Consider the following 17,606-nt stretch of genomic DNA (forward strand, 5'->3'; position numbering starts at 1 on the left):
CGCGATGTCATTCACTACCCTCCTCCTTGTTTATTTTTAAACAAATAAGTTAGACAACAACCTTCTTAGTATTCCTCAATCAATCCATTTTAAACAATATCCACAACTTTCCCGAACTCTGACCTTTCCCATGATCGCTATGGCAATGTAGAACAAGCCGGTAACGAACTTCCGGTTTACGTTAGTCTGTACTGTTATCAGCTAAACGATTGGTTGTATTGGATCATGGATCATGGATCCATGAAAACATAAAACGCTGAGCACAGTGCTTTTAACCCTTAATTGCATACCTCGGGTCGCGTCATTCACTACCCTACTCCTCATTCATTTTTTAAAGTTAGACATCAACATTCTTAGTATTCCTCAACCAATCCATTTTAAACAATTTAACAAGAAAACAATAATAGAATTATAATTGAATGCCTGTTTTTTCACTAGTATATTTGTCAAAATGGTATAGGGTCGCTAACGACCCGAGGTGTGTAGGATTGTACGTATATATTTTTTCCACACTGATAAATTAATCTATAATAAGGAAATAGGGTGCAATTCACCTTTATTCCACAAGGTGGCAATGTCTTATACGCAATGATGAAGTGACGTTTCACTCATAGTTACCTCTGACAGAAAACAAAACAATAATTATAATCTGCAAAACTTGAAATGGCTCAGTGATTTACTTCAGAGAGCAAGTACTAAACACAATCAAATATTAGTGTCACTGTCTCTTGATGATGGATATGGCCAAGAAGCTGTCAGTGATCAAAATATTGATTTTGAAGACGTTGAAAATAAGTTTGAGAATATGCGTGAGATCGCGAATATGAGTCAGATGCGGAATGTACTGGTAAACGAGCTCTGACGAGACAGATGATGATGGTATTAAACATCTGCTCAAACTGAACCCCTCCAAGCTCCAAAAGGTAACGAAATATGTTTTATTTTATTCTTCTGTAAGTGTTACTCTAACATCAGGAGTTTTATATATTATCGCGACAGGTAGAGGTTTATCCATGTTAAATATAGATCCGGGTCGCTAACAACCCGAATATGTAAGAATGCTTGGCGAAACAGTCATGCATTTAAGGGTTAAAATCCTCTACAGCGCGAAACATGAGTCCCACACACGTGGTGCCGAGGAGCTTGTTTGTAATCGGCGGACAAATGGCTCCTTAGTTTCAAAATGGTTTGGGTACAAGGTGATCGCGTTGAAAATAAAGGCATTTGTCTAGCATTAGAAGCTCATTTGAAACATTGCCGCAGCTCATTTAAGAAAATGACAGCTCAGAAGAGACGCCGCTTTAGTTCGAGGTAGTGCTAACAATAATAAAGAAAGATGATGATCAACACCTTATGTGTTGAAATGTAGATGTAATATATTTCCAAATATAAGCCCATCTTATGCGGAATGCAAGCTTCATACTGTCGTCTGGCCCTAGCTTTAACCTCGAGTGTTTTAGCCTGTTTACTTTTTGCAAACCTTGTGAGCGCGCAAACCCAAACTCTGTTACCTCACGCCAAATGTTTTTATTGGTTTATTAAGTACAAACAGGCGAGTTATGAAAAATTGAGTGTGAAGGATTTGTTCACTTCACACAAAAAGATTTTGGAATGAAATGGCTAACTGTAGCGTTTAGTCCACTGTCTATAATAGCCTAATTTAGAGATCACTTTTTTTTTAACCGACAACTTTGATCGGTTAACGTTGATACGGGCAACCACCGGTCAAACGGTCATCGGTTAACATCCCTAGAAAACACATACAATTAATTGCTGCTGGCTAGCGCGATCTGAAAAGCTCCTTGTATCGTGGGTGGGGCAACTGAATTAAATGTGCTTATCATTTTGTAGAGGCGTGTTTCGTCTCGTGATGACGTCACGATGAAACACATGATCGTTTTCTGGGCCTGGTGTCTATAAAAGCATATTTTTGATTAACAAGGAAGTTTTCAGCACTCAAACTTGCAGGATATTCTTATATTACCATGACCATTTATATATCAAAAGCTCAAGGGAAAGTTAATTTCTCAATTCATCACTCCTTTAAAAGAATAAATAAATAAATAAATAAATAAATAAATAAATAAATAAATAAAATAAATCAAGTTTCAGGAAACATCCAGTTGGCTCAGTTTGAATAGGCATGATGCTTCTGCAGAAATGCACATAGAAAGGAGGAGGTAAATTAGTACTATTTTTTTTAGGATGTGGATGGGAACAGTGGATCTTTTTTCACAAGGACATTGAAGAGTCAGTGTGATTGTGATTTTTACCTCTGTAGCATTATCCCACTGGGAAAAAAAAAAATTATGTGAACCCCTCTATTATCTCCATTCAGACAGACCATATAGGGTATAGTATGTGCTGTCACAGCATGAGCCTGATGGTAGAAACAGAACATAACCTATACCTTTTTAACAAAATAGTGATATTCATGGTCCAATAACAGACATTGTGTGTTTGTGTCTGTGTGAGTTAACGGATCTATCAAGTTTGTAAAACTGATAAAACATCATTAAATAAATAAACCTCTTCTGTAGTGAAGGAAAGTATTATGGCTATTTATTGCTCCCCTAAGGTCATTTGTGGCATCATGAAAAGGATTATGGTCTGGTGTGTGAGGGGACGACATTCTACAGCCTGTCGAAGGATCTATTAAGAGCTGCTTGTAGAGAGTTTTCATAGGTCAGCTATAAACAAAAACACCACTATAAGCCATTAAACTACTGTAATCTATTTGTGGATGGATAAACAACAACACAACAAGAACTGAGGAAAGCTAATGCAGCTTTTAATTGTATATACAGCAGACAACTTTCAGCAAAACATAGAAAAATTCTCCTCAAGGACAAGTAAATAATTTGTGCTGCAACATGCATATCTGACACTTACTACAGTATACAGAATCCATTTAAATGGCTATACACAGTAGCTATACAGTCACGAGGTTGATATTAACTTAAAAAGCCATTAGTGTAATACTTAAAATCACACAAGAGACTTCTACCCTATGGTGAAATCCAATCTTAAGAACAACACAAATACATCATCACCATTTAAGTTTATTTAGCCAACTGAATCCTCAGTGTACGGATCTACCACAGCCATGAAGCTTTGACATAAAATGTCAGCACTCAGCACTATACTTCAGAATCACCTGGAAAATGAAAACATTACAATTACATCCCTAATTTAACGCCGTAATATACTGTTGCCTCGTAAATCAACAACGAATTAAACACTCCACACAACTGTGCGGTTCATTCTGTCCAAGCATATGTTCAATGAGTGCCTGAGGGACCATATGCTGTGTGAGCTTATCATTTCAAAGTAAACAGACACATATACGGAACTTTCTGTACAGACTGAAACAAATTAACTTTTTTAAATACTTGCGCTGAGGTGTGAGGATCGCAATCTTGATTTATTTAGCTAAAACTAGAAGACAGTAAAATCAACAGTAAACCCAGGTACAATGATGCAGTCAGAATAAAAGCTCATGAAGGGAATGATCGTGAGTGAATAATGAATAAAATTATTCACTATAAAATAAAACCTTTTTTGCTATCATACAGGCAATATCGAGAAAAGTCTGTCTGTATCCCGCAGTACAAAACGCCCTTTTAAGTTAAACGTCTTGTCAAGTACATTTATTTTGTATTATATATAAGGTTTATAGGATATATTACTTTTGTATCTTGCAAAGTGTGAAACGTAAACTATTAGGCGTAACTTGCAGTGCAATGGTTTATGGGAGGACACAGTCAGATACACTTGAAACCATTCCTTTAATTCAAATATTAATTATAAAACTAGTCACTATACTAATCATTTGAATTGAATACTGAAATAATGGAAATTCAAATTTTTTTGTTCATGGTGTGACTTGCAAAAAGATCGGAGGGTAACATTTGCTCTAATTGACTTGTAAAAAAGAAAAAGCAGGACAAAAAAATAGATGAAACCATTCCATTTTCTTTCTTTTTTTAACAGAGAGAACAATGGCGACTCATTTATAAAGTGTGACAGTCAGAGTTCAGGGGAATGGATGATTGTGTGAGAGTGTGGATAGACATACGTGTATTTTAGAGAGTGAAAAAGAAGTGCAACAGACAGATCACAGAACTGGACATTTATTTTGCACCATCTTCATATGAATTAACCATCAGTTCATTAAAGCTGCAGTTAATAATTTTACTTATTTGTCGCCATCTCTGTTTGAAACCTGCAATGGCAGCTCTTTGCGGTGTTAACTTCTTTACGTGGGTTGTGCGGCTCAGGTTGTGATGGATCTAATGTTTTGAGGGTTATGTGTGGCTGTCATTCACCACATCAGTTTGGATACTGTACTTCAGAACCACAGATTCTACGTCTTGTAAGTATGACCATCCTAAGAATTTTCACCGGAAAATGTCATCTGAACAAGTAAGTAACATGTCTGCCATTTTTGTTCTGACCAACTGAGAGAAAAAAAGAATTACAATAAATTGCGCTACCAATGGTGAATGTATGTAACGATCACTTAGCTCACAATTGAATATTATTGTTATGCTTTGTTCTCAAATTGTTATTGTTAAACACATCATTGTGTGACTCTGTGTATTTAGTGTTAATTAGCGTTACCTGTAGATTTCAATTTCTGTACAGATTTTTGCTTTTGACTATGGATGCCACTGATGATTGTTCTTTGGTCCTTTCTGGATTACAATCTGCCATCAAAATTGTATGTTTAATTATTCCAGCTTTTGTGAGAAAATTCTATAAATGATCCACCAACTGCAGCATCCTCACAAGCATTAAAGCCTACAGTATTTCCCACACATAGACTAATTTGTAGCGGTCCACCACAAAATCAACACCAGTCACCACATATTATGTTTCGTCATTAAATTGACACACGCATATTCATTCAGCTGCATTTCCTTAGCTCTCCCTCCGCCTCTTGCGTATCTCACACTCTTGCACTCACTCACTCACTCAAACCAGAGCCGTTGAATAACAGAGTTGCTCATGTGTTCATCTCGCGGCTATGCACGGTCACGTGATCACAGCGCTCTCAACAGTTCTAAACAAACCAGCACTGTTTCAAACAATACATTTGAACATACACCAGCTTCACTATACAGGTATTTGCAGCATTTTTTGGTAAACAGTACAGCATATGTGCATTTATTATTACATCAACCGCATTTACAGTGTCATTTTAAAATGGAGAGTGGTGGAGATGCAACATTGTAATGTTATGCTCTTCTTGTATTTAGCCCTGAGATATTCCTTACTATAATAGTCAAATGTGACTGTACACCTTAAAGAGGGGGGTGAAAAACTCAGTTTCAGTCAATCTCATGTCAATCTTGAGTACCTATAGAGTAGTATTGCATCCTTCATATCTCTAAAAAGTCTTTAGTTTTATTATATTTATAAAAGAAATATGGGCTGTACCGAGTCTTTCCGGAAAAAAACGAGTGCCTGGAGGCGTATCGTGTGGGCGGTAGACATGTGCCGATTTTAGATAATGCGCTTTATCACGATAATGAATGTGCACGATATTGTTATCGTGGGCACTTTAAAATATCGTAAATAATAATTTATTAACAATTTATAATTTTTTTATAATGCACTCAAGAATACTTTGCCCATCAACCGTATAAATGCTCAACACCGCTGTATTATGTCAAAGGGACACGCGCTCAGATATAAACAACCCAACGTGTGTTTGCACATGACTGAACCGGTGAAGGAGGCGCTGCTGAAGTGCCTCTCAGTGACAGCAGAGGGCGCTGATGAACTGCAGAATGCAGCCGGTTACCCCGGAAACCAGCAAACAAACAAAAAAACGCGTGTAGTTTTTAAAACAGCCATTCGTTTTTGTAATCTCAATGTTGTTCATCACAGCACTAGGGCTGGTCGATTCCGAAATTTTTGGAATCGATTCCGATTCCAATTCCTGTTTCCAGAATCGACGGAGTCGATTCCAAGAATCGATTCCTCACTGTTGTTTTCGATTCCTTTTCGATTCTTCTTTTTTTAACAAAATCAATGGAGGAACCTAGTTCCGGAGTGACCGCAGGATTCAAGGATGTAGAAAGTATCCTTCTCCGAAACTTTATTTGTAAAATGATGATACATTTCCATAACTCTGATGAATTTTAAATGATGGCTTCTCCTGAAATGGCCCATATAGCCCAAAAGTAAATGCGATTTAGCCTAATAAATAAAAAGGATAGCACATTATTCATGGATGTGCATTTATTGCATGTTAACTACATGACATGTCTAAAATGCATGTGCACAGTTAAGTTAAATGACTACGTTCAAATAAGTCCTTTTGCACAGAATGTACGAGGCAAAATAACCACAATATTAACGAAAACAATAATATAAGAGTGCGCAGTTTATTTGTCAATCAGATGCACGAGCAAGTTGCGTTCATTACTATAGCAACATTAGACTCGGTCATTAAGCTGTAGTAGGCGCATTTTCTTTCAGTTATCAATGGATTAAAGAAAACAAAAGAAAATAGAAAATTAAAATAAGACCTTCACATCTGCATCTGTAAGCAGCGCTCAAAACCTACCGTTGTGGACAACACAACATTTCACAATTTAAAATTATGGAGTTTTTGTGTGCAAAATGTAGCAAACTTGTCCACGATGCAGGATCACAGAAGGAAACAATGACAATAAACACTATTAAACTAAGTGAATGAAAGGTATAGTAATAATCAGCGATATGCGTTCACATATGGCTTGATTTGAACGTTTACCATAAAAATAAGTAGTTAGAATTACGTTCTAGGGACGTCATCACGCAATGACGCAAAAAACCCAGCTGAATTGCTTTATTTTTAACTCGTTATTTGAAACTAACTGTTCAAAAGAACCTTTTGCAAAAATTAAATAGACTTCCAATCATTATTATTAAGCGAGAGACAAGTGAATAAAGAGGAGTCGATTCCCCGCGATGGAATCGATTCCAGACGTTGGAATCGACTCTCGATTCCCAACGCCTTGGAATCGAGGAATCGATTCTTTTTGGAATCGATTCCCAGCCCTACACAGCACCAAATACTTAATACTTAAAGAATTAATAGGCTATTTATTTTCAAATTTAAACATTTTTATGTTTTAATCTGGACTACAACCCTAATAATTAGGACTGTTCTAATTATTTGTTATTGTTTGAGATATGACTTCATTAGTTAACATGTTAATTCATTATTACCAAACTGACAATTAACAAATACTTATAAAGAATTAATCATTCTATGTTAATTTTTTTAGTTTACTTTTTAATAACATTAAAATCAAAATCAAAATAACTTTTAATGGACCTAAGATAAAACTAACAATGATCAGTATTTCTTAACTAACATTAACAAAAACATTATACTTTCTGTACCAAATGTAGCTATTGCTCAATCTTAGTTAATGCATAAACTAATGAGACCTTATTGTAATTTGTAAGCCTACCTGTTGTTCTTTATAGCCTAATTCTTTTGCACTTTAATCTGTTTGAAAATTGTACTTTTACAGCTCTGGAAAAAATCAAGAGACCACTTAACATTGATTTCTCAATGAGGGGTCTCTTAATTTTTTTTCCAGAGCTGTATATATTTTTGGTGCATTATTGTATTTAAACATTCAGTTATTTTTGTTCTTACAAAAATAGTTCTTAAAGCTGTTATGCTATGGCAACACTTTGTTTTGCAACTTATTTCAATATCGTGATAATATCGCATATCGTGATAAAACTTCATCAATTAATCGCAACATGAAAAATTGATATCGGCACATCCCTAGTGGGCGGAGCTAAAGAATGACGAGCACACAAAGCGGTGACGTCCTCAAGCGTGGAGAAACCCATGGCTATCGATCTCAGCTAATAGATATATGATCCACAATCATTCGGAGGCTGAAATAAATTGAACAGGAGAAAGAAGCAACAGCAGGACGTCCGTCTCTGTGGTATGTACTATATTTAGTGACCTGTCAACATTTGTGTGTCTTTACTCGCAGTTTATGAGGACATGATTCGGTTTATGGACTATTGTATGCGACTAAACCTTAGCAGTAGCAAGCAAAAGGATTTTGTACGTCAGACTAGTGTAACGTTAGACATAGAAGTCCGTTAGCGCATTTGAATGACGAAGCACGCGATCGTGTAGTTTACTTATGTTTACTCACGCGACGACAGCATAGACATTTGAAGCAGTTTTACTCACCGGCTGCTTCCAAAGCAGGACCGAACCTTTATCGCTGGGACCGCTCCGTCAAAAACACACTTCTTTGGTATGATTTGTTGAAGTCCTGACAGCAGTGAACGGTGGAGATCCACTCTGCGACGCGACTGAACTGATGTTGTGAAGCTTCCCGTCATTTCTGCGTTCAAATCGGTTCTAATGCAGCGCTGCCTTCCCGGAATGCTGTGCTGAAGTGTTGAAGTCACTTGATGTCACCCATAGGAATAAAGTGGAGCGCATAAGTGTTTACGGACGACTGGATCTGCAGCTGAGCGAGTGTTTATGGGCGTGCATTTCCTCTCTCGCTCTAGTCACGCACGCGCACCCTTCCGGGAGAAGAGCCCGTACGGCCCATACAAGGACCTTCCACTCTATTAATGTCAAGCCGAGCCATACTCGAAAAAAAACTCTCCGAAACTTGTGAGAAACCGGAAGGAGTATTTTTGACACAGAAATACTCCATCAAACGTCCAACATTAGTTTTTGAAACTTTGTCTATGTTTAGGATGGGAATCCAAGTCTTTAACAGTGTAAAAAGCCCAGTATGCATGAAACAGCATTTCACCCCCCCCCCCCCCCCCTAGCTATTTTTCAATTAATTAAACGTTATTAAATAAACTATATTTTAGTTTAGTAGCCTAATATCTATTGTATATTTTCAGGAGATCGTTTGGTACTAATACTATTTGTCCAATAATTATGGTCTATTAATGACCACTTAAAATATATATATTTTTAATATATTTTTTCTTTTTAGGGGTCTTTTTTATTGAAGAAAAATGCGATATGCAATACCTTGTTAAATAATGTGATATTCGATGCGCAATTCGATATTGTTGGTCCATATGTCAGTTATCACTGTTTTGTCTTGACTAATGTCCATGGATTATGTTACTTCATGGATTTGTCATCAATATTCATCATTAATTTATTAATAATTAATCAAAAAGTTGTAAACCAAAGTAACTTTAAACCTTCTGAAAAAATGCACATTTCTAACATTCCAACAGTCTATTCCAATAAACGGATCAAGAGAAGCAGAAACAATTAAAGCAAGTGTACTTTTTTTCTGGAAATTAATTGTCATTTTACTATGCAGCTGTTGGGAACTATAGAACATCAAATGGGAAATTATGTGGTGTGAACTCAAACACCTATCTTTGAAGGCCAGGGATCATCTAAGAGCATTAAGTTGTTGTACATATAAATCCCATTAATACCTCAGGCAAATCCCCCTCATTAAATCCCTAAAATAAAGTATAATGAAAACTGAATCTGATATAGGGTTGCAACATTCACACACCCACCAGACCTCTCTGAGGCTATTTCTCTTTTCATTAATGTATCCACCTTGAACTTCCAGCTTCAGTGCACAAACAAGAAGAAAAAAATAGATCATATGTTACAGGTATGAATTATCTGACGTCATGTTGAATGGTTGATATATATGCAGTGTGTGGACATTTCCTGCAAAGGCCAATCGATGATAGCTGACCTCCTGGTCCTAGAAACCATTAGAAACGCAGGGTGCGTCTAAAATCGGTCAGTAAACTATTGATCATATTTTAAAAATCAGATTAAGGCAATGTTCCAGTCATCAAACCTCAATAGCTCTGCCTCCAAGCCAAACAGCTATATACTATTAGCCTTGTCTTCTAATCACATGAGGCTGTTTAGAATCCAAATTTCTGGTCGAAGGCCACGCCACGTGGTTTATACCGACGCGGGACAAAAAGTAAACACTCACTCACCTTATTAGAGTATGGCTGCCTGGCAAGGTTTATCCCGTCCCTAATGAGTTTATCCCTGATCATTATCTTCAGCTTCAGCTTGGGGTAGAGTTCCAGCTCCTTGCGGTTCCCCAGTGTCAGATTCCTGGACGCCCCCATGTACCCCACGCTGCGCGCGGCTCTGTCACTTCTCTGCTCAGTCCATGACCTGGAGCCCCGCAGCCTAGACTCATATTGCTCTGCCATGCGACTCGTGTAAATAGGTGAAACCTGGGGCATCGGCTCCAGGGTGAAATAAAGCCCAGTAGCCGTCTCCTTGTCGTCATCTTTTAACCTTTGCACCGCATCGTGGATCCGCTGGCGGTGGTGCGGAATGAAAACCCCGATGGCATCCAAGTCCGGGTCTCCGATTTGTTTGCAAACTTCCAAGTCGTCGTATCCGTTATCCACAAAAGCCTCGACATACTGACACAGTTGAAGGGTTTTCAGCCATTCGTAGACGATGTTGGGTCCGTTGGCCATCATTTTAAATGATGTTTAAGCGTAAAGGTGCGTTTACCTTTGTGAGCAGGTGACTGACAGCGCGTGCGCCCGTGGTTTATGTAAATATCCCAGTCAAACCGTCATCTTCATTCAGTATTTCTCTCCACTTTTTTGGTAGCAGAAGATACTTACAAATACCCAGGAGACCCTAAAGGATAATAAAGACGTGCCGGGCACTTCAGCGTTTATCAAGAACTGACAAAGTCGAGACCTTTCAACTTGGCATTGCTGTATACTCCACAACTACCGCTGCGTTTAAAGAGCCATTCGATGGTTAGCGTCAAAAGTGGCTATACTGATAACCATCCACAAAGACTACATTTTCCTACCGTTTATTTCAACTGTTCCCACAGCAGTGCCAAGAATAAACGTACATTTTACGCACCGCGTGAATTTCCAATGGTCTTCTCAAGCGCTCTCACGAGACCGTCCTTCCCTTGGGTCTGTCAGTACGGCTTAAAGCCAACTCTTTTCCTCTCTGAAGGCAAACGAAACCGCGTCTCTCCGGTTTGGAGACGAGCACATGTGGTTTCAGACTTCTTGCCACTATTTGCTGAGCAGCGTAACGTTAATCGCGGAGCAAAAGATCGGTTTTCCTCAACGAGGCGACGGTTGGTGAGCAGACACGGCTTGAATCTGAGCACGCGCTGTCAAAACTGTCAGTTTGTCAGAGTTTGTGGTAAATGAAGCCCTGGCATGGCGTTTCTTAAATCAAATAAGAAGAATGTATTTCCGTGTCGTTTTAATCCCAAACTTTGTGACTTTTATTTTTGGCAAAGCCGGAGAAGGTAAATGTGCGCGCGAACCGTAGTATTGAGGTAACGGACGGCTGCTGTCTGCTGTGCGTGTTGCGCAGGAGCGCGTGTCTCCTCTCTGATGGTCTGGTGCTGTAATAGGATTTAAAGCAGAAGCGCTGCTGTACGTGCTGTGGTACAGTCTCATGGTGCCCCCTGTCTAAAAATCGAGCAAAACAGATCTTTGGTTCTTCAAACTAGGGGTGGAGGGTGTTGGGATCAGAGGTTTTGGCAGGGGTCCGTGGAAAGTCTTGAGGAAAACTGTAGAAAAAAATAAACATATTACAATAAATAAATAGCCTAAATTAGATTAAAATAAATAAATGAATAAAAATGTGATTAAACAGTTTAAACAGGATAAAATTAGTTATTAAACGATTTCATTTGAGTAAAGTAAATTTATTAAAATAGCTAAAACTAAAACTTCCAAAAATATTCAGCTTTGATATTAATGTGTTTTTGTGTTCATTGAGTACATGATTGTTGCTCAATAATAAAATTAATCCTCAAAAATACAACTTGCCTAATAATTCTGCACTCCCTGTATATATATATATATATATATATATATATATATATATATATATATATATATATATATATATATATATATATATATATATATATATATATATATATATATACACACACACACACACACACACACACACACACAGCCTATATATAGCATATACACACACACACACACACACACACACACATATATATATATATCTTTAATGTATTTATACAATGTGTGTTTAAAATACACACAGCTTTTTCATCGTTTTCTGTTTCAAATAAAACCTGCAACTTTTATTCATGCCCTTATCATTTGCACTCATTGTAACATTTTCCTTGTCTTACTACCCCTCCATGTGGCCTTTTATAGTATAACATCCTTTTCATATCTCACTGCTTTGAGATACTACATCAATACTGTACCATATACCGCCATGATTAATAAACAAAAGCGGGGCATAAATGAGACAAATAAGTTTCCTGATTGATTAAATATATCAGAATGTAACTCATTACATTGTAAAGAATGTCTAAAATTTTAACATTGTATCATTGTTTATTAACATTAAAGACTTTTTCAATGACTAATTTGTATTTAGGTAATTACCATGCAAAATATATAAGTTTATGACATACTCAAACATTTTGCTTGCGTGTGTGCACATCTTTTAGCAATAAATTAAAATTAATCTTGTGGGAAATAAAAAAGAACATCAGAGCAAAATTTTAAAGACACATCACAGTTATAAACCAAAGCAGCCAAGTCTTCCTCATGTACAGTCAAAAGTGCAACTGTTGTTAATATCCATGAATTTTGATAAGGATATATTATGTGGGTAAATGTGATACAATGTGTGTACATCTTTAACATTTCAGACTACAAACAGTTCCAATCATTATCAGAGATCTGCATTTCAAACATAAATCCCTTTAGGACAAATTATGTTTGGATTAAAATATAAAACCAAATGTGAATACTCCTTTTAAAAGTCTTTATAGAGAATACACATCACATATATAAAACATTACGTTTTAAAAAATAAGGACCATTTAGAGAACTAGAACCATGAGCCATAAAACACAGAAAAGATTTTTAAATAGTTTTATTTTCCATTGCACAGTAATTACTATCTACAGAAATTCTAAATTGTTTGTGGCAGCAGATAGTCATAAACATCCATGTGAAATTTGCATAAAACTGTACAAGAAATTGGCTACAATGAGAAAATACTGCAACCCACTGATAACCGTTATATTCAGGACAGAAAATGAATGAGGCTCTTCTGCATGTTAAAAGTGTAATATTTCAGGTAAGAATGTTCTGTCTGAGACAAATAAAACGATTAACTTAAAGTCAACATGAAACATTACAAAATGAATAGATCAAATTAAAGCCAAGAAAGCAACAGGAACCTTTTTTCCTTCCTTATTCATGAAATGTTACAAAGGGCAAACAACCAGGTTCACATTCAGAGTGACTCTGAAACCCCTATATGAGACAGGCATGAATGAACTAAAGGTGCGATCAATAAATTCTGCTGGAGTTTGAACACTTATTACTGACATTTACAGCATTACAGTTCAACACGGCTGATTGGATACTTTTGTTTATCGATTGACAATGACAAAATAGCAACCTAGGACATCAAATCTCTCCCGGAATTACCTCACGAGTAACCAATCTACACGAGCCTACATGTTGAAAAGTAATTTTTGGTTTTAAATTGTAAATATCAACCATGTTGGGGCTTAAAATGTAGTATTACACACATAATAAACGAATGGCTTTTTTTCAAACAATGAACCGTACTGGTCCTCTGAAGACCTTCATCTTCTCACACACTTCTAGTATTCAGGAATTTTAAGGGAACGCTCACTCACTCAAAAAATCACCCTGTTGTGAACAAACAAACGGATTACACGACAGAAAACGAAGACATGAAGACAAGTGACAGAGCGCGATGAGCTTAAAATACGTCCTCCTCAAAGCATATATAAAAATAATTTTTCAATAATCGATGATTAAAAATATGACAAGGATATCTATTCAGGGAAATACAGTACCGCAGAGAAAAATACACATCGTACAAATATAATTGAATTAGTTAATCAGGCGAGATGACATACGAGCGAGATATTCAAAAACAAACCCGGTCTTCAGAAACACTAGAACACCATGGCATGAAAACACAGCTACAGAGAATATAGAGTCCAACACAGAGAAACATTTAGAGTCTGAGAGAGATTGGCTTCATTTGTTTTTGTAAATCTTTTTTTCCCCCATTTTTCAGTTTGAAGTACGGCATACGAAACACACGAAAGGCAGACTAGCACAGCCAAAAACATCAGAAAAGTCCTCAACACTGTTACTGGATGCAGTGATACTTCAGACACAAACAGCTGTCGAATGGAATACAGAACTCAATGAAAGAAAATCTTTGGCGTTTGAAATATGGCAACTGTCTCGCAATTGATGCTCCCAGATTGTCGAAAAATCCTTCATTCACAGAATGGCAAAAAACTTTGGGCAGAGAGGCAAGTGAGAATCAGTATCTTGAACGACAATGGATCACGTGATCAATGCAACATATATAGCAGCATTTCTTGCAAACCACAAATAAATATAATGGCACTAAAATGTGGTTTCAAGGGAGAAATGGGACGAGAAAGACATTTTCGTACACTTTTTTTGTATTTAGTGTTATGTTCTAGTTTTCTGGTTTCGAATGTACAGCTAACACTCATTGTAGTACTGTAGGAGTTTTCACAAATGAAGATGCTCTTGAAGTACGCCCTGTGCTTTTACTGCATCACACGTGAAGCACCAGTGTGAAACCAGTACCGTCAGATAGAAATGTTAGATGATGTCTTCCTGACATTCAGAATTACAATGAATATTGTTCTGAAGTCAGTGAAAGCGTTCAACCCTATTTCACATCTATAATCAGGTCTCAAGTCACCAAAGATTAGAGCTGGAAAACCGGTCTGTTTCCATCAGTAAGTGCTTTTTATGTAACAAATGAAATGTGGACCAACATATTTACTAAAGTACAATCTCTCTACATGTTCAAGCGGTTTAATCTATGCAGTGTGCAGGGATGAGAAAGCTGGTCTAATGGACAAAATCAAATCCCAGAGCCAACACTGAAGAGACTGCAACGTCATTTTCAGTCACAATAAATGTTCTAGCTGTTGAGGTCTACTGTATATGGCTGTCTACCCCCAAAAAATAGAGATGGATCATTTTCTTCCACAACTCTGTCAAGACCAGATATTTCCTGTACGGAGTTTCACAGAAAGTTTAAACATCTGCATAATGTATCACATGAAAATACCATCATTAAATCACTCACAGTCGGTTTATAAATAGTTATTTCTTAATTCACTCATTTACAGTACCATGTAAATCATGTCAACTAATTATAAACCCTCAAGATGGTACTTTAATGTAAAGCATTATTGTACTGATATTCACAATAATTTCGTAAAAAGATCACCTAAAAAGCCTTTTATATTTAAGCAGACATTTACATTTGGCTAAATAAATAAAATAAAAATAATAAAAATAAATAAATAAATAAATATTCAAATGATAATTAAACCAAAAGGGATCATTTGGGAAATGTTACAGAAATATACCGAGAACTTTTTTTTTTTTTTTTTTTTTTTTTGGAGAAGGGAGATGGTCTCTCTTCTTCTGAAAGGTTTGACTCATCCACGTTATAACATCATTTCCTGTGAATGGAGCTCATCCCATGCTTCACCTGGTGTCTTCTTATTTCAGTTTCACTTATGACAGTAGCGAATATGGCATTTTTACAGACTTTGATGGAGATTTATATAGAATTATGTATATATACTGTACTCTTTTTTATGTTTGTTGTTTAGTTGTTGTATTTTTTTCCGTTTAGTCTTTTTTTTTTTGACTAATTACTGCTCTCCGATGTGGGAGGCAGGGCATGATTGCAAAAAAACAACAGCACAAAAACATTTCAAAGACTGAGAGAAGAAATGGAATTTCAGGGCCTGCAATGCCCAGCCGCCGTGAGGGAGGATTGGCGATATTAAACGAACAAACGAAAACCGAAGAGTGGACGCCATCATGGTATGGCATTCCTCAGATTGGGGCCGCTCTCAGTCTGTGCCTCAGTTCTGTAAGCAGACTGTATTTAATATTGTGCTAGGAAAGAGCGAGGGATCCCACTGGTCCAGCAGAGGAGAGATAAAGATGAGAGTGGGAAAAGGATTACGGATGAACAAGGCTGTGTAGGAGAACTCCTGAGTCCCTTTGGGCTCTGCTGTTTGCGGAGATCAGAACTGGTACCATTTCTTATCCTTGCACTTTAGCATCATCTGCAGCGGGAAGCAAAGACAGTAAAAAAAGAGGATCAAAGTTAGAGACGCCGATCGCACTGCTACAATGCTGGTTCAGCTTCAACTTGATTATATTGCGCATGAAATACATTTATGTAATACATAAACGCTTAGCTATTTTTAAGGAGAGATTCATCTGTTATTGGCGTCAGCGGTGGTAATGCTGTACCTCATGAGCGTGTTTGGAGAATGAGTCAGCGCTGGCCATCATGGCTGCCGTCCGCTCTTCCACCTCGCTCAGTTTTTGCCCTCTCTCATCCAGCGCTATCCGAGCTCGAGCTAGATCACCCACGATTCCTGACGCTGCCCCCTTCATGCCTTCTATACCCCCAGGACCTGGAATGTGCTGAGCCAGACTGCGTGGTGCTTTTCCGGCTCCTGTCTCGCCGACTGAAACACAAGTACATAAGCAGAGTGTGGAAAGAATGTTACAAATGAGGCGACAGCACAACAGAAACAAACAAGCATTGTTAAGAGAACAGCACACATGGTTAAGATGTCACTTTTGAGAACAGAGCTCATTAAGATGACAAAGAGGCATAGGAGACTGAGCTAGATGTCACATGGGTGAGTTGTCACCAGTGTTATTCTTGTATTATTTATTTAGCATATATTTTTATATTTAATTTGTCATTTTTAGTAGTTTTTGTATACATTTCTATTTAGCTTTCATGTATTTCAGTTTTAGTCATTTTCAAACTTTAGTTCAGTTGGCTGACATGTTCTTGAATCAAATTTTCTCGACATATTTTAAATGGGATTTTGTGATTTAAATGCTGGTTTCAAACACCTACACTGTAAAAAAAATTGTTGGTTTAACTTAAAAAAGTAAGTAACCTGGTTGCCTTAAAATTTTGAGTTTATTGAAATTAAAAGGTAGGAAATTTGTTTAATAAATAGAAACTTAAAATATTATTGTATCTGAACCACATAAAAAATTTGATAATTCATGAAAATACCACTATTTGGCATGTTTCACTGCGTCATCATAAATAAAACACACACAATTACCCAATATGCTTACAAAATCTTTAAATAATATTTTAATAAAGGTTTTCGAATCTCAAAAAATGTTCATTGTATTATCTAAAAATTTTAATTTTAATGAACTTAAACATTTAAGGCAACCAGGTAACTTTTTTTTTTTAAATAATTTTTTACAGTGTAGTTTTAAGGGTTAGTTCACCCAAAAATGAAAATTCTGTCATTAATTATTTACCCTCATGTCATTCGAGACCTGTAAGACCTCCGTTCATCTTCGGAATAAAATTAAGATATTTTTGTTCAGTTCGGATCGTCAAAGTCACAAGATTTCAGCAGTTTGGCAGTTTGACACGCAATCGGAATCGTGAATCGATACGCTGATTCATTAAGCTCCGAAGCTTCAGGAAGCAGTGGAGG

At 36.8% G+C, this 17,606-nt stretch overlaps 2 protein-coding genes across 9 annotated transcripts in view; both read right to left on the minus strand.

The window, feature by feature from the left end:
- The window catches only part of sash1a (SAM and SH3 domain containing 1a), a 296,359-nt gene extending 284,967 nt beyond the window's left edge, over positions 1 to 11,392 (minus strand). For 3 of the 5 annotated variants that reach the window (XM_067417631.1, XM_067417629.1, XM_067417628.1), the window contains exon 1: positions 9,994 to 11,392. In XM_067417631.1, the coding sequence (XP_067273732.1) occupies positions 9,994 to 10,497 (504 nt within the window). In that variant the 5' untranslated portion in view covers positions 10,498 to 11,392. The remainder of the gene's footprint in view (positions 1 to 9,993) is intronic. The other 2 variants (XM_067417635.1, XM_067417634.1) reach the window with 1 other exon arrangement.
- Positions 11,393 to 12,919: 1,527 nt separating this feature from the next.
- stxbp5a (syntaxin binding protein 5a (tomosyn)) overlaps positions 12,920 to 17,606 on the minus strand; it is a 131,208-nt gene continuing 126,521 nt past the window's right edge. For all 4 annotated transcript variants that reach the window (XM_067417621.1, XM_067417620.1, XM_067417624.1 and 1 more), the window contains 2 exons: positions 16,375 to 16,595; positions 12,920 to 16,184 (listed from right to left, as the gene is read on the minus strand). In XM_067417621.1, the coding sequence (XP_067273722.1) occupies positions 16,143 to 16,184; positions 16,375 to 16,595 (263 nt within the window). In that variant the 3' untranslated portion in view covers positions 12,920 to 16,142. The remainder of the gene's footprint in view (positions 16,185 to 16,374; positions 16,596 to 17,606) is intronic.

This window comes from Pseudorasbora parva, chromosome 15, assembly GCF_024679245.1.
Source record: "Pseudorasbora parva isolate DD20220531a chromosome 15, ASM2467924v1, whole genome shotgun sequence".
Taxonomy (NCBI): domain Eukaryota; kingdom Metazoa; phylum Chordata; class Actinopteri; order Cypriniformes; family Gobionidae; genus Pseudorasbora; species Pseudorasbora parva.